The sequence below is a fragment of the Rhinatrema bivittatum genome, chromosome 1 (genome assembly GCF_901001135.1).
Source record: "Rhinatrema bivittatum chromosome 1, aRhiBiv1.1, whole genome shotgun sequence".
Taxonomy (NCBI): Eukaryota; Metazoa; Chordata; class Amphibia; order Gymnophiona; family Rhinatrematidae; genus Rhinatrema; species Rhinatrema bivittatum.
Window position 1 is genome coordinate 430,354,486 of NC_042615.1, and position 21,619 is coordinate 430,376,104.

A 21,619-nucleotide genomic window follows, 5' to 3' on the forward strand; every position below is an offset into this window, starting at 1 on the left:
ATCTTCCTACCCCTAATTTGAGGTGGTGTTTCCTTTTATCAACACTGAGAAAAGAACACTGATTCAGGCTAGACAACAGATAGAGAGATAGTGATTGGGGGAGTCATCATTCTTTTGTTTATGATAATGGTTTTTGCTATCCTTGCGTGGATATTATTTTTTAAATTACAGTAAACCTTTTATTTGGAACACCACTCCCTTGTCTGCTGCTTGAGTTCTCTGATTCCATCCTTGGAGCTACCCCAGTGAGTATGGTGTGCGACACTGAGTATGAAGAGTGATAGACTGCGTGATATACCCACTGCCCACACCGTGGGCCTCAGAAGCTTGTCCTCCTCTCTACTGGTTGGACCCCAGCCTCCCAGTGGCTGCTTAGTACAGTGAAAGTGAGAAAAGAGCGAGAAGGTGGGCCAGGATAGTAAGCGTCACCCTGTGAATTGCATTTACTACCCCTAAGAGAAGACAAGGGGGTAACCTGCTCGGAGCGGGAGTTACAACAATAAGAAGCTTGCTGGGGCAGACTGAATCGACCATTTGGTCTTTATCTGCCATCATTATGATGTTATGTTATGTATATGCTGTTATATATATTTAGGTCCTTCAGTCTCATCTTATAAGTGTTTCTGTGCAAAAACCCGTATCATTTTGGTTCCATCGTATCTTTATCCATTTTGAGATATGGACTCCAGAACTGAACCCTGTACGCCAGATGAGGCCTCACCAATAACCTGTACAGGGTCATTATCACCTTTTTTTTCCTACTGGTTATTCCTCTCTGTGCAGCATCCCTTTGGCGTTAGCCACTGCTTTGTTGCATTGCGTTGCCTCCTTAAGATAATCAGACACTATCACCCCAACATCTCTCTCTCAATCCATGCATTTTAGTCCACTCTCCCCCCACCCTACTGTGTACCATTTGTGCCCCAGGCCATGAAATATGATACATCTTAGGTACCAAGTAGAAATTTCTAGGTGTCAAAGCACGCTGGTGACTGGAATTTATTCAGCCCAATCTATAGTGGTCTTCATAGTGTCAAAACTACCATCAATGTACATTTAAAGCTCATTGCTTTTACCTAGAGAAAAAGCAGCAGGAGAAATTCAAAATAGAGAACCAAAAATAAAACTTTTGGCTCTCTACTAGCACGGAGAATTAAGCCCGAAAAGATAACTTGTGACATAATATTTGTGTATCAAAGAAATCTGGTGGTACGTTGATAGAGAGTCAGAAAAATAACTGTCAGTCTTCTTTTCACAGACAGCTATTAAAACTATTTATATTAAATTTTCTTCAAATTGTAAGTTAGCAAACTTCTATATGTTTAACAAAAATAACACACGCATAACCAGATTCTTCCACATTTAAACCTGCTTCTGATCTTGTCCTAGCATCAGAAAATAATAAAAATCCCTTCATTTAACTAAAATTTAAAAAATAATAGGGCTCACACATTGGCAGCTCAGGAAGAAGTAGCATATTTGCCTGCTGCCGGGTCAATCTGTAGAAAAGTGAACTGATCTTTTTCTATCTGAATGTCTTAAACAAGCATTAAAATGAAAGAATATGTTTGCAGGTTTACCTCTTAGAGATGTCATCATCTTCGCCTCCCCATCCCCAGTAATTATTTGGAAAGCCGTTGATTTTTTGGAACTGGTCCTTGCTTAATGCAGTCACACCTCCAAACAGATCCTCGTAAAGCAACCTGTATATGCAATCATATATAAAAATAAAAGTAAAATCCAAATTTTGATATATTATAGAGCTATAATATATCACTATAATATATCAAAATATATATTTTGATATATTATAGAGCTGAACACTTGCTAGTTTTAGAGAGAAAAAAAAGAGAGAATACCAAAGTTGTTTTTTGTTTGATCAAGGGCATGGTCTTGAAGCAATGAGAGTCAGCAATAAACATTTCAGATTTTTTTTTATCCACCCTGCTGTTCCCTCCTGCTCCTTTGGGTTTCTAACTCAGTCAGAACCAGGGCTGGGATCTGGTGCCAGGAGTCTTCACTTGTAACTACCTGGGGAATTTGTCCCCTGTTTTATTTCCGCTGATGAACTTATTTGAGTCCAGTCATTGCAGTAACAGTCCTTCTGCAATCCTGGGCTCTAAACCCAGCCATTGGGTGTCACCACTGCACAGTGACCATGACTCCCTCCACCCCAAGGGCTGTGAACGCTGCTTTCATAGCATCTTCAGGCCTGGCAGACCCAGGGAATTCAACCCAAGTCCCTTTCTCAATGACAATACACAGCACTGTCACTGAGCTACCAAGGCTGGCTCCAAAGCACTGGGCCAGCCCCAAGGATCAGCAAACAAAATGAAGTTGCTCTCGTGTAATAGATATTTTCCAAGGAGAGCAGGATGTAAGTCCTCATATGAGGATGGTGTGATCTGATGGATCTCAGTATGAGAAGATTATACAAAAACTTCTAGAAGCTTTTGCATGCTGGAATGAGCATGTGCAGTATGACCTTTGTGACCAAATTGCACAGGGCCCCCTCAATTCTTAACATAGCTGAGGACTTACATTATCTTGTCCTCTCATGTTATAGGTAAGCAACTTCATGTGGTTAAGAACATAAGAACATAAGAACATGCCATACTGGGTCAGACCAAGGGTCCATCAAGCCCAGCATCCTGTTTCCAACAGTGGCCAATCCAGGCCATAAGAACCTGGCAAGTACCCAAAAACTAAGTCTATTCCATGTTACCATTGCTAATGGCAGTGGCTATTCTCTAGGTGAACTTAATAGCAGGTAATGGACTTCTCCTCCAAGAACTTATCCAATCCTTTTTTAAACACAGCTATACTAACTGCACTAACCACATCCTCTGGCAACAAATTCCAGAGTTTAATTGTACGTTGAGTAAAAAAGAACTTTCTCCGATTAATTTTAAATGTGCCCCATGCTAACTTCATGGAGTGCCCCCTAATCTTTCTACTATCCGAAAGAGTAAATAACCGATTCACATCTACCCCTTCTAGACCTCTCATGATTTTAAACACCTCTATCATATCCCCCCTCAGCCGTCTCTTCTCCAAGCTGAAAAGTCCTAACCTCTTTAGTCTTTCCTCATAGGGGAGCTGTTCCATTCCCCTTATCATTTTGGTAGCCCTTCTCTGTACCTTCTCCATCACAATTATATCTTTTTTGAGATGCGGCGACCAGAATTGAACACAGTATTCTAGGTGTGGTCTCACCATGGAGCGATATAGAGGCATTATGACATTTTCCGTTTTATTCACCATTCCCTTTCTAATAATTCCCCAACATTCTGTTTGCTTTTTTGACTGCCGCAGCACACTGAACTGACGATTTCAATGTGTTATCCACTATGACGCCTACATCTCTTTCTTGGGTTGTAGCACCTAATATGGAACCCAACATTGTGTAATTATAGCATGGGTTATTTTTCCCTATATGCATCACCTTGCACTTATCCACATTAAATTTCATCTGCCATTTGGATGCCCAATTTTCCAGTCTCACAAGGGCTTCCTGCAATTTATCACAATCTGCTTGTGATTTAACTACTCTGAACAATTTTGTGTCATCTGCAAATTTGATTATCTCACTTGTCGTATTTCTTTCCAGATCATTTATAAATATATTGAAAAGTAAGGGTCCCAATACAGATCCCTGAGGCACTCCACTGTTCACTCCCTTCCACTGAGAAAATTGTCCATTTTCTCATCCAAACCCTTCAAAAAGGGTTTAGATGAGTTCTTGGAGGAGAAGTCCATTAATGGCTATTAATCAATTTTACTTAGAGAATAGCCACTGCTATTAATTGCATCAGTAGCATGGGATCTTCTTAGTGTTTGGGTAATTGCCAGGTTCTTGTGGCCTGGTTTTGGCCTCTGTTGGAAACAGGATGCTGGGCTTGATGGACTCTTGGTCTGACCCAGCATGGCAATTTCTTATGTTCTACTCTCTGTTTCCTGTCTTTTAGCCAGTTTGCAATCCACGAAAGGACATCGCCACCTATCCCATGACTTTTTACTTTTCCTAGAAGCCTCTCATGAGGAACTTTGTCAAAAGCCTTCTGAAAATCCAAGTATACTTGTTAGGAATGAGGTAAGCGAGAACAAGGTAAAAGTAAAATAATATGTTTATTGATATACATTCTTAATTGTTCTAAGCATAAAATATACAGTTCTAAGCATAAAGATAGTTCTAAGCATTATATATATATATATATATATATATTGTGATGCAGTACGACCTGGCCCGGGGCAGAAACAGCTGAGACACAGCCGAGCAGAAGCTATTGGTACCAAACTTAGCCACCGGAGGGCGCTGAGGAAGGTAGCAAAGACTACACTTCCCAGGTTCCCCGAACCAACACCTGACCCCTGGCTGGAGCCTGAGCAGGAACAGGTGGAGGAAATTGGGACTGATCCCTATGACTCAGCAGAATCTATGGAGGCTGAGGAAGAGGGCGTGCCTGCGTGGTGGACCTGGCCACAAAAGCCCGGCTCCTCAGAGTCTCTGGAGGAGGAGATGGAGGTAAGCTGGGGAGAGGAAAGCTCCAGCTGTTCCTCTATGGAGGTGGAGTAACCAGGAGGTTGGGGGATGGTAAATCCTGTATTGCTGTATGGATGTATGAGACAGGCGGGAAGGGAATTGTGTTTTAAATGCTGTTTACCCTGGGGCTTGTAAGGACAAACCTTATTAATATAAGGCTGCAGCCGCTGAGCTACAGCACCACATTAAACTCCTTATTGATTAAGATCCGTTTTCTGTGTACTGCTTGGGAGTGCCAGGACTGGGCCTGGCACTCTGACTAGAGGCTGTGAGGAGTCCATAGCAGCGCTATGCCTGAGCTGTGCAAGGGGACAAGATGTGTCATAGGAGCGAAGCCAGAGGCCTGAAGCCCAGCAAAGCCCCACAGCATGCTGAGCGGAGGGACCTGATCGTGACAATATATAATGCTTAGAACTATCTCACAACACCCTGTTAGTCATCAGCCTGGTAGAGAGAGAGCTTCACAGGCGAAGGGGTCTCATCACTTTGCACGTCTGCAAAGGAAAAGCATATTCTCTCTCTGGGCCATAACTGTTTGTCTTTTATAGCCTAATGTAAACAAGTGTGTGTGTCAAACTAAACTGTGTGTATGTGGGACAGGATTACTCACTATCCTAGAATTAGGCCTGTGCCAGCAGTCCCAGTCTAAACAATGCATTCCAGACTCAAGGATGGATCTCTGGGCCGAATGTCAGTGCTGCAAACATGCTGTGCTTAGCTGATTCTGCAATTTCCCTTACACTCCACCCCTTGAGTAATCATGTCCTGGAATCCACAGCAGTGTAAGAGGCTATAGTAAGAGGGTGTAGTCGACTTAATTGGTGAACACAATAGGTGAGATAAGTACAGAGGTAACACAGGAAACAAATCAATAAATAAATAAATAAATAAATAAATAAATAAAATATACTACAAATGATTGTGGAAACAACAGCTTCCCTCCCTCTAAGTTCTTATCAGTTTTCAGAAACAGCTGTGCAGCCTTCAGACTAGTTTGTGTTTAGTTGAAAAGTTTGCTAATCTATATTTACATTGGTCAGAACAATGTGTATTAATTGTTGATATAAACATGCATTAAACACTGGTCCTTTTAGGACTAGCAAATATAGAAAAACAAGGGCTACTACCATATTTGCAACACTACTCTTTGCCGCATTAATGTCTCTAATTCTTCTTGGGCTATGGCTAGTTGATACTGCAACTCATTAACCCTTAAGTGGGCTTTCCTATACCCAGTAAGAAGTATCCATTCATGTCGGACAATGCATGCCATTTCTTTCCCTGCAACTACAGGAACTCATTGAAAAATATCCATCATCTTGTGGGGTTCTATGCCCAATTTCCTATCACAATTTTCACATAACCCCATATTACACTCCCACTCATTGGCCAGCAGTGTGTAGGGGCGATTGTCTATGGCCATGGTGGCAACACGGAGGGTTTGGCTAATTTCCTATTGTGCCCAGGACAGATCAGGGTATAGCCTCTCTGATGGCTCATCAGCAGGAGAGTCTGAGTCTGGGTTTACAAATGGGTTAGTTTGGTCTGCTTTCTGGGTAACTGCTTCTAAGTGGCATCGTAACAGCTGTGCTTTTCTTCATGACACTTTCCGTATCCTGTCAATAAAACTCAACCACGTCTTCCTACTGTCCCTAGTTCTTTCCCTTTAATTACTGGGACCTCTTCTTGCTTCTTTACAATATCTACAGGCTCGCCACCTACATCCCATGCCTCTGCCAATCCCATATTCATTACCCATTCCTGTGCCAGCACAGAGTAGGGGATTTTTTCCCATCCCGGAATTTTAACATCCACAGGGGTAACAGGTTCGGATGGCTCTTTGTTTTCCTTTTAAATAAAGCCATCCCATCCTCGTCGCCAAATGTTAGGAATGAGGTAAGCGAGAACAAGGTAAAAGTAAAATATGTTTATTGATATACAATCTTAATAGTTCTAAGCATAAAATATACAGTTCTAAGCATTATATATATATATATGTGTGTACACTGTATCTCAACCAATACTCACAACACCCTGTTAGTCATCAGCCTGGTAGAGAGAGAGAGCTTCACAGGCGAAGGGGTCTCATCACTTTGCACGTCTGCAAAGGAAAAGCATCACTTTGCACGTCTGCAAAGGAAAAACATCACTTTGCACGTCTGCAAAGGAAAAGCATCATTTTGCACGTCTGCAAAGGAAAAGCATACTCTCTCTCTCTCTCTCTCTGGGCCATAACTGTTTGTCTTTTATAGCCTAATGTAAACAAGTGTGCGTGTCAAACTAAACTGTGTGTATGCGGGACAGGATTACTCACTATCCTAGAATCAGGCCTGTGCCAGCAGTCCCAGTCTAAACAATGCATTCCAGACTCAAGGATGGATCTCTGGGCTGAATGTCAGTGCTGCAAACATACTGTGCTTAGCTGATTCTGCAGTTTCCCTTACAATACTATATCTACCGGTTCACCTTTATCCACATGTTTATTAACTCCTTCAAAAATGTGAAGCAGATTTGTGAGGCAAGACTAGCCCTGGGTAAAGCCATGCTGACTTTGTTCCATTAAACCATGTCTTTCAATATGTTCTGTGATTTTGATGTTTAGAACACTTTCCACTATTTTTCCTGGCACTGAAGTCAGACTAACCGGTCTGTAGTTTCCCGGATCGCCCCTGGAGCCCTTTTTAAATATTGGGATTATATTTGCTATCCTCCAGTCTTCAGGTACAATGGATGATTTTAATGATAGGTTACAAATTTTTACTAATAGGTCTGAAATTTCATTTTTTAGTTCCTTCAGAACGCTGGGGTGTATACCATCTGGTCCAGGTGATTTACTACTCTTCAGTTTGTCAATCAGGCCTACCACATCTTCTAGGTTCACCGTGATTTGATTCAGTCCATCTGAATCATTACCCATGAAAACCTTCTCCATTACGGGTACCTCCCCAACATCCTCTTCAGTAAACACCGAAGCAAAGAAATCATTTAATCTTTCCGCGATGGCCTTATCTTCTCTAAGTGCCCCTTTAACCCCTCAATCATCTAACGGTCCAACTGACTCCCTCACAAGCTTTCTGCTTCGGATATATTTTTAAAAGTTTTTACTGTGAGTTTTTGCCTCTACAGCCAACTTCTTTTCAAATTCTCTCTTAGCCTGTCTTATCAATGTCTTACATTTAACTTGCCAACGTTTATGCTTTATCCTATTTTCTTCTGTTGGATCCTTCTTCCAATTTTTGAATGAAGATCTTTTGGCTAAAATAGCTTCTTTCACCTCCCCTCCGCCGGTAATCGTTTTGCCTTCTTTCCACCTTTCTTAATGTGTGGAATACATCTGGACTGTGCTTCTAGAATGGTATTTTTTAACAATGACCACGCCTCTTGGACATTTTTTACTTTTGTAGCTGCTCCTTTCAGTTTTTTTCTAATAATTTTTCTCATTTTATCAAAGTTTCCCTTTTGAAAGTTTAGCACGAGAGCCTTGGATTTGCACACTGTTCCTCTTCCAGTCATTAAATCAAATTTGATCATATTATGATCACTATTGCCAAGCGGCCCCACCACCGTTACCTCTCTCTCCAAGTCCTGTGCTCCACTGAGAATTAGATTGTAACTGACTTAAAAAAAAGTCTGGATACGTTCCTAGAGTAGAAGTCTATAAACTGCTATTAATCAATAAGGCTTAGTAGCTTGGGATCTATTCATTTAATGTTTGGATACTTGCCAGGTACTTGTGACTTGGTTGGCCACTGTTGGAAACAGGATGCTGGGCTTGATGGATCCTTGGACTGACCCAGTATGGCAATTTCTTATGTTCTTAAGTTCCACTCCATGAATATACATATAGTGTGTAATGCCAGGGGGATTATCAAAGATGCCATAACCAAATATCCTGGGTTGTGCCACAATGCCTACATTCAATCACAGTCTGGACTGGAAAGGAGTTTGAGAATGGCTTGACTCCTAGGTAAGTTGGAGCTTCCCACAATCCTTTCTTAAAAAATAATTAAATGATTTAGATTTTAGTAGTTTGGATGTGACCCTGTGAATCATCCAGCAAATCCAGGTTATTAAACCCTCATCTTTGCACTTACCCCAGAGGTTTCATTTTTTCTTGTGCACAAACAAGATATAATGTTGTACACCTTTTGGGTCAGGCACATATTCACCTTGGAAATATGCAAGAGCTTCCTGCTATATATTCCAGTGCACCACATAATACAGACAGACATACATTATACTGGGAATCATAGTTCCCTCTAAGCCAAGCGTGTGAGCAATTACTCATACATTTTGAACATCGCTCATAGGTTTTACATGGTTGCTCACATACATTTTACTTTGTGCTATATTCAGAAAAGCACTGTTAATACTGGCGCTCAAAAACTGTTGGTTAAAAAAAACTTGTTGCTCACATGAAAACAAAAATTTGTACACACCTAGACACTCCTTGGAGGGACCATTGCTGGGAACCCTTCATTTCAGCCACTTTACACCATGCTTGTGTCCGTAAAGATTAGCTGAAGTACACTCTTTTTTTCTCCACTGCACAGGTGATAGAGGTTACCCACAAAAAACATGGTTTTTCACCCCCTTTAGAAATCCACAGACTCCAGAAGAGCTGAAGATACAAATAGGTTTCACCAAAACTCCAGGTAAGTCATAGAGTGAACCTTTGGTAGTTTGAATACTTGCTTTAGATGTCTGTATAAGATGTGAGGAGTGTCAGTTTGGTGACTGTGTTCCCACACAATGGATCGAGCTCACTTTTCAAAAACTAAATGTTGTTTTACTTGCTTAATTGAATATTTTTCTAAATCTCTGACTACTTTGGAAATAGAATGTCTTAATCTGTGCATACTTCGGGAGAAAGGAGGGAACCGTCTGCAAGGAAACCCCGGCTTCTGAGATACGTAAGAAGGGCTCCCTGCAAGATAAGGCCTGCAGTTCTGAAACCCGCCTTGCAGAGGAGATAGCCATGAGGAAAACGAGCTTCAATGTAAGATCCTTCAGGGTAGCTTGCTTCAATGGCTCAAAAGGTGCATTACTGTTGCGCCTGTCGGTCGCAGATGGCTGTGCCTTCCATTGCTCACCTTTCTCTTGCCTGGTTCAGTTCCATTAAGTAAGATGGCTGCCTCCGCTTCCACACACCGACCTCTCCGGCGTCCCCAGACCAGCATGGGTGATTGCGTTCGCCATTTTCCTCCTGGGATCACCTAGCGCATGCGCACATGCACAACCCCTTCCTTTACATGCGTCATGGTGGGAATCTCGGGGGCATCTCCTCCACATGATGTCACGAACTCACTGGAATTGCCGAAGTATTCAGTTGTACATGTAACTGATTGAAGGCAGCAGCCAGGCTTTCCAGAGACTTTTGTTGCTCAGTGATCCGCTGGGCTAGGCCAGGAATGGCCTGCAAGGCTGCGAGCTGAGCCAAGTCCATGGAGTTAGCAATCTGATGGGTTTGTGGCATATTGTGGACTCTTGGTCGAAGTGGCGATGACTCCTCCCACGGGGAGGGGCCCTGTGAGGAACCATAACAATTGGCTAGACTCTTAGTATGCAGACACTGAGGAGAGAAGCTTTATTATACTGTAGTTGATGAGTAGAATCTTGCCCAAGGAACGGGCAGTGCTGTAGTCCAGCGATATCACAGTAGCTCAGATAGTCTCTGTAGATGATGGTCTCACCCACATCTAGCAAAGGTCCGGTAGTGTTCCGCAGCACGGGATAGGCCGTGAACCTGAAGGGTGGAATGAGGAGACCTGGAGCGTAGTGATACTCACAGAGTAGCAGTGCTGATAACTTCCTTCGGTAGTTGAAGGCCCCCAAGGAGCAGGTACCCAGAGCTTCTGTAGTAGCGAGATACCCCAAAGAGTAGTGAGGAATCCAAGCGAGCAGCTTTGAAGTGGTCAGAGTAGCAAAACCGAAGTCCTTGCTAACTGGTTCAAGTGGAGCGGATTGGAGGTTTAAATACCCAGAGGTACTGACGTCATGTGGTGGGGCCGCCCCGAGGTTCCCGCCATGACGTATTAAAAAATGTAGGCAGCGTGCATGCGAGTGCCCTAGGAGGCCGCAGGAAGAAGCATGGTGGACGGGGATGCCCATGCTGGCTTGGAGACGCCAAGGGTTTAGCAAACAGCAGCGAAGGTAGCCATTCTTCCAATGGAGGAGAAAAAGGGTAAAATAGAAGTGAGGCAGAGCAGTTGCAGCCGTCTGCGACCGACAGACGCAACACTTGTTTTTTTCAAACAAGTGTATCAGACATTGAAAAGAACCATTGGTGAGCCCTCCCTCAATCAAAGGTTTCAATGATGTAATATTGTTATGATTCCTTCTGTAGCTGGGCCACAGGAGGCCTCTCACCTTTTCTCTGGAAGCCGCACCAAAGCCGGGGCCTTGCCTGGACACTCTATCCCAGTTTTGCTCCATGGCCTGGGAGGCCTTCCTTGCCGTCTGGGGCTGTCTGAGGCCTGCTCTGCTCCTCCTGGACTCTCTGGTTTGGGCCTCACCCCTTCTTCCTAAGGGGCCGGCCCTCAGCTCTTCTCTCTAGTTATAAGATCAGCCGGGTGTGGTCCATCTAAACTCCTCCCAGGGAGTTGCCTGCTTCCTGCACTATAAAAGGACTTCTCTTTCAGTTCTGCTTTGCCTTGCATTGGAGTTACATGCTCCTGGATGTCTTGCCTTCTAGCGCTCCGTCAGGCCTTCGTTCTTCGTTGGAGCTCCATGTCTTGTCTTGATGTCCATTGCCTGTTCCTGATGTCTCTGATACAGTCTTGATGTTCCTCGCCTGTTCCTGATGTCCTGTACCCCAGGTTCCTCGTCGCCTCCTTTCTTGGCATGCCATGTTGTGGTCCGTGACCAGCCCAAGGGTAGTGGCTGTGTAGGGCGCTCATGGTACAAGGCCTTCTTCACCTGCGCAAGTACAAGCCTCTGGAAGACTTCTGCGTCAGTCCTGAGTTGTCTTTGAATCCTTGCTTGCTTCCGTCCCGGTCTTCGGAGTTCCTTGCACCTCGTCCATCCATGCCTAAGACTCTAACTGAACCTGTGCCATTCCAGGGTGGTCTGCGACCAGCCTAGGATGGGCTGTGTAGGGCGTGCCTTGGTACAGGCTTCTACCGAATCTTCGCCATGTTCCAGCTTCAGCTATTCCACACCTCATCTGGAGCCTGCTTTGCATTCAAGCGTGGTCCGCGACCAGCCCATGGGTAGTGGCTGTGTAGGGCGCGCTGAGTTGCAGTCTCAACCCAATACTTGATCTTGCTCCTGAATACCTTTGCTTGCAGTACCTTGCTTCTGAACCTTCATCCAAAATCCTTGCATGAGTCTTCGTCTGTGCACCCAAGTGAGTCTTCGTCTGTATCTCCAAGTTCCTCGTCTACGTCTAGAGTCTCTATGTTCCAGAGCCTTCATCTGCCCTCGTCCGTAGTCCAGCTTGCTGCTTCTTGTCATTCCTTGTGGCAGGTCCGAAAGGGCTGGGAATGGTCGGAGGACTGTTCAATAACCAACACCATTGTGTTGGCTCCAGAAGTGTGCAGGTTCGGCAGAGGGTCAGACCGTCCGTCTCCACCCATGCAAGGACACGCCTCACCAACCCCTCGGTGCTGTCTTGGAGTTCTCTGGGGTCATGCTGAGGCCCAAGGGCACACCATCCCCTCAAGATGGGATCGCTCTCCTAGCGCCCCCCCTCCCCTTCTGTAACAAATATGACGACGCACCTGCAGATAAAAAAGTAAATCTGCTGGTTGAAAACATATTTTTACAGCAGAAATCAAAAAAGCAGGTTTCCCCCATTTGTAATTCAATAAAAGGTCTAAAATCAACTATACCTGCTTCCTGCAGGATGAGAAATCATCTAGTCGTTGACCCCAGGGGAAAGCAAAGGTTACCCCGAAGAGGAAAACAAAAAGACTTATCACTACGCAGTCCAAGGAGAGACATGAAATTCCACCCCTTTTTTACAGACCTCACTAATAAAGACTGCGATATGTGAGATGGGAGAATAGAAAGAGGACTATGCAACAAATATGGAAAACTATATGGGAACATAAAAGCCTCCTCCATTTGAACTAGTGGATCCGTGGCGGCATCTACAAGCCACATCTTCAAAAAGTCCATTAGGCAAGCATTATTATATAAATGACAAGAAAAACCCAAACCCCTTTCATCCCTAGGAACCATCATCAGTTGAATAGTCAAATCGAGCCCTCCCATGTCTCCAAAAATATCTTGAGCACAGTGTTTGTATTAATTTGAGATATTTTGGGGACAAGACAAAAGGGTCCATAGTCAATACATATAACAATTTCAGTATTAGGTTCATTTTAACTAGGGCTATGCGCCCCATTAACAAAAGAGGTGTTGCGTCCGGTCTCAGTCGGCTTCGACCTCTGTGCCTCACCTTTCTTCCTTCTCTCTCCTCAAGCCCTGGGAAGATGGCTGCTGCCGCATCTTCATGCCCTCTCTCTGGCGTCCCCGGATCAGCAATGGCGACGGTGTTCGCCATGATTTTCCCAAGGGCCTTCTAGGGTGAGCGTGTGCACGCCACCCACGTCTATATCCACGTCATGGTGGGAACCTTGGGGGCGTCCCCTCCGAGTGACATCATCACATCCTGGTATTTAGCCTGCCCTTCATTTGCTAACAAAGTTAGCAAGGATTGGATTAGAATTGCCTCCGGTCTAAGCTGCTCTGCCGCTTCCCAGCTGCCGCAGGAAGCTCTCTCTGCCCTTCAGGGTAATTCTTGGGTATCTGGGTACCCGCTCCTCGGGGGCCCTTCTGCTCTATTTCAGGTACCTATCCTGGGATACTGGGTACTCACTCCTTGAGGGCCTGCTCTCCCTATTCTGGTGCCTGCCACTGAACAACTTCTGCCTGTCTGGTCCTGTCTGTCTGTCTGGACCTTCAGTCTGTCTCATCTTCAACTTCAGAACTCTGTGTCTACATCCGGGACCTGTCCCTGCTACGCCGTGCTGCCTATCACCTACTCGAATGTGAGACTGGTCTCCTCTGCCGAGGACCCCCTGGACTACTTCACTGGGTTACCTCCACTGCTGCCCATTCCCCGGGCAGTACCATCGAGCTGTACAATAAATACTAACTTCTCTGTGTCTGTGTGTATAGAGTCTAGCCTAGTACTGCGGTTCCTCACGGGGCTCCTCCCCGTGGGAGTGGGCATCACCGCAGTACGCAAGAATCCACTCCAACACCTCATAACCATAACACAGCCATATGATATCACAGCTTATTGTAATGGGTGTTGGGTGTGGGCTCGGCCTTCAGAAAGCTTTGAGTAAACTGAATCGCAATATAGTAAACTTCCCATATGAAAACAGTACTAACTGCCAGCACTCAAACAGTAATAACTCTACCTATGAAAAGGAAACACTGAAAATATTACATCAGGCCCTAAAATACCAATGCACCTGCTATTAGGAATACAGAACAAGCCAAGCTGTTATAGATCCCTGCACAGAAACTACACAGCATAGTTCCTTTTAAGCTGAGCATGTAAGTGATTGCTTATACATTTTAGAGCATTGTTCACAGGTTTTACATGATCACTCACATACATTTTTCTTTGTGCTATATAAAAAATGGAATACTAATGTTGGCACTCAAAAATTGTTGGTTTAAAAAATATTTGTTCACATGAAAAAAAATTTGTACACACCTAGTCACCCCTTGGAGGAAGCATTCCTTCTTGCTAGCAGAATACCTCACCTTAGTCACACATGACATGTAGAACACAGACAGACCCTCACCAAATACAAAATGAAGAGATGATAAAGTATAAATAGAAACAAACATGCAGACAAAAACTGAACTTGAAACAACACAAGCCAGATTCTGTATGGAATGGAAAAACAAATATCATTCCTCACTAAACGATATTCCTCACGATATGGTTTATTTACTATGAAGGTCGGTATAAAAAGTGTTAAATAAATAAATAAATAAACATCAAACAATATCATCAAGAAATATAAAGCATCAATCAGAATAGTAAAACCAAACTCATATAAAGAATAAATATTTCAAAATAGCTGATGAAAAGAACATCCAAAGATTACAAATATATAACTTTTTTTTTTAAATTTCCCAAACATCAATAAAATATTTCAGCCTAGCGGACACAGCAAACAACATCCAATAGTTAAAATTAAAGCTAAAATAAATCCCCTTCTGTCCGTACCTGAGAACTTTAGATTCCAATCAATCTGAGATTGTCATGGATTAGTAAAGGGTGGGAGATATGCACACACTTTCTTCTCTGTCTAACACAATGTTCATTCTCATACAAACTCCCTTATAGTCTCTCTCACATACATGCTCACTAGCTCACATACTCTCTCTTTTTTTCAGGCTCACTGGCTCACATGCTTTCTCTCACAGACATGCTCACTGTGTCCCACACTGATGCTCTTGTTCACACATGATCACTGGCTCAGTCATATACATGCTCACACACATGTTGACCGACTCGTTTTTGCTCATACACATGTTCACTGGCTCACTCGCTCTCTTTTACACTCACTCTCAGGCCCACTGGCTTAAATACTCCTCTTGCTCAAATATATGCTCATTGGCTCACTTGTTCTCTCTTGCTCACAAACATGCTCTGGTTACCACAACAAGACGACAGTATTATGCAGTGCAACAATGAAAAACAGAATCATCATCACTCCTCACAAAACATCAAGCAATAAAATCAAGAGATATAAGACATCATTCATAATATTAAAACCATGAAAAGAATAAATGTGTCAAAATAGCCAATAAACACAGAAGGCCCGATATTCAAAGTGCATTTAGCACTACTTAGCTGGATAAGCAGGAGTATTTTGGTTAAGTAGCGGCTGCTGAATATACGCTTATGTTTAGCGGATGCTGCTTAGCCACATAAGTCCCTTATATGGCTAAAAAGTTTGTTGCACAAGTTGTGAGTGTAGCGATTTAGCTGCATAATTTATGAGGCTAAGGAGCAATATTCGGTCTGGGCCACATAAGTTAACTGGCCACATTAAATGGCTATAACGAATATGGCTAAGTACAAATATATACGTGTAAATTCAGTGACATAGCCATGCTGCTGAATGTACCATATAATTAAGCTGGTTAAGTTATATTCAGCCAAGTTACTTAAATGGCCATCTTTCAAAATTGGGCCCCTAATTTATTTACTTATTTATTTATTTACTTTTATATACCGGTGTTCGATTTTACATATCACATCGGTTTACATTTAAACAAAATTTGCAGGAACTTATGCGTTACCTTTGTCAAATACATTAAACATTTAAATATGGGGATTGTTAACAAGGGATATAAAAGAACATGGGGAATGGCTAACACTACGGGATGCACGAAGGGATGCACAAAGGGGAGTGCCCCTTCAGTGCGCGATGCCTGGTGTTCTGGCGCCGTTTAATGTCCGTCACAGTCCTCAGTGACAGAGGGGGGGCGGGTCTCCCAATCAAGGATCACACACCGCCCCTCCCCTCTCTAATGATAAAAAGTCACATAAATCTGTTCTAATATTTCCCAAACACCAAAAAAAATTTTAAAAACAGCAGTCACATGAAATAACACCCCATAATTTAAAATAATAAATTAGATAATTGTAAAATCTCCTGCTCTCCATACCATTAAATAAATAACTACCTGACATCTTTTGATTTTCCAGAGATAGTTGTGGATTTGGGTGAAGGGAACCACATAATCTTTATCCTCTCTCTCTTTCCTTCAGACACATAGGCAATCTCTCACTCATAAAATCAAACTCTCACACACACATTCAGGCTCTCTCTGTTTCTCATACATACATGCCAGGTTCACACACGCAGGCTCTCTTTCTCATACATACACCACAGGCTCTCTCTCTCAAACACACCCAAAGGCTCTCATGCACACATGTAGGCTCTCTCTCTTTCATACAGATATGTAGGCTCTCACTCCCTCATGCACACATGTAGGTGCTCTCTCATACACAGGCATTCTCATGCACATATGCAGGCTCTCTCTCTTTCATACACACATGCAAGCTCTTTCTCTTAAACAAATACACACACACACACACACACCCATCTCAGGCGTCCTCCTTTCTTTTGGGCCTTGGCTGAGCCTACGATGCTCCTTATTTAGTGCAGAGGGAGGAAGGAGGCGGCGGCCTTGCTATTGACAGTTGTGTCTTTCTGCCGACTCCGGGCCCTAGGCCTTTCTTTTGGATGTGGCAGATTGGGCTCCTCTGAGCCCCACTGAGATTGGGTCGCAACTGGCTGGGTTCCATTGTGCCCCACTGAGATCTCCTTCGGGCTGCGACAGGTAGGGCTCTGTCGTGGCCCTGCCAAGATCTCCCTCAGGCCTCAAAAGGATGGATTCTATCATGGCCCCACCAAAGGCCTTGTTCTGTGGCTTCATCTCAGCAGGAGCTGAGATGAAGCTACATGACCACTGCGAGTGGCCCAGTGGGCGATGCCTAATCCCCCGATAGGTCAATCCACCCCAGAGGTGAATATGTATGTGTTACGATTGTGGACCCTTGGGCCGGTTGGGACAGGGGATGGAGTGCTGTAGAGGTCCACAGCAAGCGTCCCAACCGGGAGGCGGTTCAGGGAACTCGGAGAAGGCTTGGCACTGGACTAAGGCGGAGTTCTATGCGACCAAGGACTCGGCAGCCAAAGGAAGGACAGACGAGGTTGGGCCCTGGTGACTGAAGAGTCTTCACCCTGGAGACCGGTACTCCCCCGGGAGGAGCCCTTAGGAGTCCAGCCGTTGGGACTTTTGGAGATTCACCCTGGAAGCCGGAGCCCCTCCAGGAGGAGCCCATAGGGGCCCGGCCGCTGGGACGTAGGCGAATCTTCGGGACTGGCGAACACCAGGAAAAAGAGGAGCAACGATGGCCAAAGTCGGAGTCCAGGAACGAAGCCGAGTCGGAAGCCGGGAGTCGCAGGAGGAACCAAGCCAGGGATGAGACAGGAGACGGAGTCGTGGACGGAGCCGGGTCAGAACCAGAGATCGGAGGAAGACAAGCCAGGGTCAGAAGCTGAAGACAAAGTTGTGGGCGAAGCCGGGTCAGAACCAGAAGTCAGACGGAGATACCGGAACCAAAGGACAAGACGGAGGATAAGTCAGGAGTCAAGCCGGGTCGAAGACGAAGAGCAATCCAAGGAACGCAGCAACTAGCAGTCAGGAGACCTGAGGAACCTCGTTGCAAGGCGAAGAAGGAACCAGGAAGCAGGGCTTAAATAGTCTGGGTGTCTGATGTCATCCTGGGACGGCCCAGAGGTTTCCCGCGCTGGCTCCTTAAAATCCCCAGCCCCTGCGCGCGCGCCTGCCTAGGGGGCGGGGCCAGCCGCGGCAAAACGCCGGCTTCTCCCTCGAGGAGGGAGAGCCACGGCAGAGGCCTGAACAGGCCTCGACGGATCTTCGGCGGCCCGAGTCGGCCTCGGGGTAAGTAGGGGGCCCGGGGCCGTAACAGTACCCCCCCTCCTACGCCCCCTCCCTGGAGGCCGAGTCTTCCCTGGGTGGTCCAGATGGAATTGGTGGAGGAGGTTTGTGTCCAGGATATTGGAGGACGGCTCCCAGGAATTCTCCTCAGGACCATACCCCTCCCACGAGAGGAGGTATTCCCACCGGCGGTGGTGGAATCGAACATCCAGGACATCTTTTACGGTATATACGACATCAGGATCCGCTGTAGCGGCAGCCGGCTCGGGAGGCTTCATATGAAACTTTGAGAGGATCACAGGCTTGAGTAGGGATACGTGGGACACATTGTGGATCCTCAAGGTGGAAAGCAGACGCAATCGATAGGAGACTGCCCCGACTCGCTCGAGTACTGCGAATGGACCAATGTACCTAGGGGCCAGGCGCATAGAGGGAGTCCATAAGTGAATGTTTCTGGTACATAACCAAACCTTCTGCCCCGGAAGGAAGACCGGAGCAGACCATCGAGACTTATCCGCATATTTCTTAGCTTTGGCCACTGCCAGGCGGAGTTTTTCCTGGGTAATTTGCCATAAGTGGCGCAGATGCCGTGCCGTAAATTGGACCGCTGGAGACGGCACCGTCAGAGGCAGAGGTAGGGGAGGTCTCGGAACCTTCCCATAGACCAACTGGAACGGGGATTGGTCCGTCGCAGAGTGCTTGTGGCGGTTATAGGAGAATTCCGCCCATGGTAGTAAGGACACCCAATCGTCCTGGAGATCTCCCACGAAGGAGCGAAAGAATGTCTTCAACGTCCTGTTGGTGCGCTCGCTTTGCCCGTTGGCTTGGGGATGGAAGGCCGTGGTCAGGTCAAGCTGCACACCAAACTTCCTGCAGAGAGCCTGCCAATACTTTGCAGTAAACTGCGGGCCGCGGTCAGAAGTTATATGCGACGGGAGGCCATGGAGGCGGAAGACGTGTTGAGTAAAGAGGGTGGCCAGTTCTGGTGCAGATGGCAATTTAGCGAGGGGCACAAAGTTGGCCATTTTAGAAAAACGATCGACTGTGACCCAGATCACGGTCTTCCTGTCAGAAACCGGTAAGTCGACAATGAAATCGGTGGACAGGTGAGTCCAGTGCTTGGTAGGGACTGGTAATGGCTGAAGAAGGCCCCAGGGGCGTCCGTGCAGGAGCTTTTGCCGTGCGCAGATGGGACACGACTGAATGTAGAGACAAACATCCTTCTTCAGTTGGGGCCACCAGTAGAATTCTGATAGGAGGTTCAGGGTCCTCGCTACTCCTGGATGTCCGGCGGTCAGGGAATCATGGGCCCAGGCTAACACTCTCCTACGAGAATGGAGAGGAACTACTGTCTTCCCCATGGGAGCCACCTCAGCGGCCGCTAAGAGGACCTTGGCCGGATCCAGAATGTACTGTGGTGGCGGGGTATCCTCTTCTGTCTCAGTGGTACGAGAGAGGGCATCCGCCCGGATGTTCTTGGAGGCAGGTCGGTAATGCAGAGTGAAATTGAACCGGCTGAAGAAGAGGGACCAGCGGGCCTGCCATGGGTAAGGCGCTGGGCATGACACAGGTAGTCCAGGTTCTTGTGATCGGTATAGACAGTTATCGGGTGTTGGGCCCCCTCCAGCCATTGACGCCATTCCTCAAAGGTGAGTTTAATGGCCAGCAGCTCCTTGTCCCCTATGCCGTAGTTCCTCTCAGCGGGGGAGAACTTGCGGGAATAATAGGAGCACGGCAAGAGTTTCCCTCTCTCGGATAACTGACTCAAAATGGCCCCAACCGCTACGTCGGAGGCATCGACCTCCACGATGAATGGCCTTTGGGGGTCTGGATGGCGAAGACATGTGTCTTGGAGGAAAGCCTCCTTCAGATCCTGGAAGGCTTATATGGCCGTCTGCGGCCAGTGTTTAGCGTCGGCTCCCTTCCTGGTAAGAGCCGACAGCGGGGCCACCTTTTGGGAATAGTGAGGGATGAACTGCCGGTAGAAGTTGGCAAAACCCAGGAAGTGTTGGAGCGCCTTCACTCCCTGTGGTTGTGGCCAGTCCTTGATCGCTGCAACCTTCTCAGGGTCCATAAGAAACCCGGTGAAGGACACAATATACCCTAGGAAGGGTAAAGAGTCCTGCTCGAAAGTGCACTTCTCAAGCTTGGCGTACAATTGATTGTCTCGCAGCTTCTGTAGTACTCGTCGGACATCCTGGCGGTGCGTCTCCAGATCCTTGGAGTAGATAAGGACATCGTCTAGGTAAACTATGACCGAAGTGTGTAGCATGTCTCTGAGGACCTCATTCATGAGGTTTTGAAAAACCGCCAGGGCGTTACAGAGGCCGAAGGGCATAACCAAGTATTCATAATGACCGTCCCTTGTGTTGAATGCGGTTTTCCATTTGTCCCCGGGACGGATCCGCACCAGGTTGTAGGCTCCTCGGAGATCCAATTTAGTAAATATCTTGGCCCCTTGTAACCTGTCCAGGAGCTCCGGTATCAGAGGCAGAGGGTACCGATCATGGCGGGTAATGCTGTTCAGGCCACGGTAGTCTATGCAGGGGCGGAGTGACCCATCTTTCTTGGCCACGAAGAAGAAGCCTGCTCCTGCCGGGGACTTAGATGGCCAAATGAACCCTCGCTCCAGGTTTTCCCGGATGTATGCAGACTTGGCTTGGGTCTCAGGAAGAGACAAGGGGTATACCCGACCTCGTGGGGGTGTGGTACCGGGCAGAAGATATATCGCACAATCGAATGGGCGATGTTCAGGGAGAATCTCGGCTTTCTCCTTGGAGAAAACATCGTGGAACTCCTGATAATGCGGAGGCAACCCCAAGGGAATCATCAGGAGCGGCACCGGGGCTCGAAGCACCTTAGTCAGGCAGGAGCGAAAGCAGGCACGCCCCCAGGAAGTCACCTGGAGGGAATCCCATGCAATGACAGGCGAGTGTCTCCGAAGCCAGGGCATTCCTAGAATGATTGGATGCATAGATCTCTCTAAAATGAGAAAAGAAATCTCCTCCTGGTGCAGAACGCCAGTACGTAAGGTGAGTGGTTGGGTGCGTGTAGAAATGGTTCCTGGAAGGAGTCCCCCCTGGATGGAGGAAATGCGAAGTGGAGGATTTTGGGGTCGCACCCCAATCCGGAGTTGCCGAGCTAGCTCCTGAAGGATGAAGTTCTCTCCAGCCCCAGAGTCAATTAGGGCCTGGGTCTCAAACTCTCCCTCCGGGAAAAGTAAGGTCACTGGAACGAAATATGGGGAGTCGGTAGTGGTGTGACCTAGGGGGAGCTCCCCAACAATTCCTAGGTCCGAGTGTTTCCTGGGCGCTCGCTACAATGGGCAAGGAAGTGACCTCTTCCACCGCAGTACAGGCAAAGGCCCAGCGAGCGACGTCTCCTTCTTTCCTGTTGGGAGAGGGGTCCTCGACCCACCTGCATGGGTTCAACGTCTTGGGTCCCAGAAGAGGCTGGCAGGGAACTTCCCCGGTGAGACGGAGCGGATCCAGAGATAGCAGGCCTATGAACCGCCCTCCTCTCTCGGAAGCGACTCTGGATGTGGCGGTCCACCCTGCCGGCCAAGTCAATAAGATCGTTCAGATCATCAGAAAGGTCTCGGACTGCCAGTTCATCTTGCAATCT

The 21,619-nt window shown here is 46.4% G+C and overlaps 1 protein-coding gene across 1 annotated transcript in view; it reads right to left on the minus strand.

Annotated features, from left to right (window-relative positions):
• LOC115092874 (beta-1,4-galactosyltransferase 1-like) overlaps window positions 1–21,619 on the minus strand; it is a 119,712-nt gene that overhangs the window by 16,940 nt on the left and 81,153 nt on the right. The window contains exon 4 of the mRNA XM_029604272.1: window positions 1,581–1,703. Coding sequence (XP_029460132.1) covers window positions 1,581–1,703 — 123 coding nt within the window. The remainder of the gene's footprint in view (window positions 1–1,580; window positions 1,704–21,619) is intronic.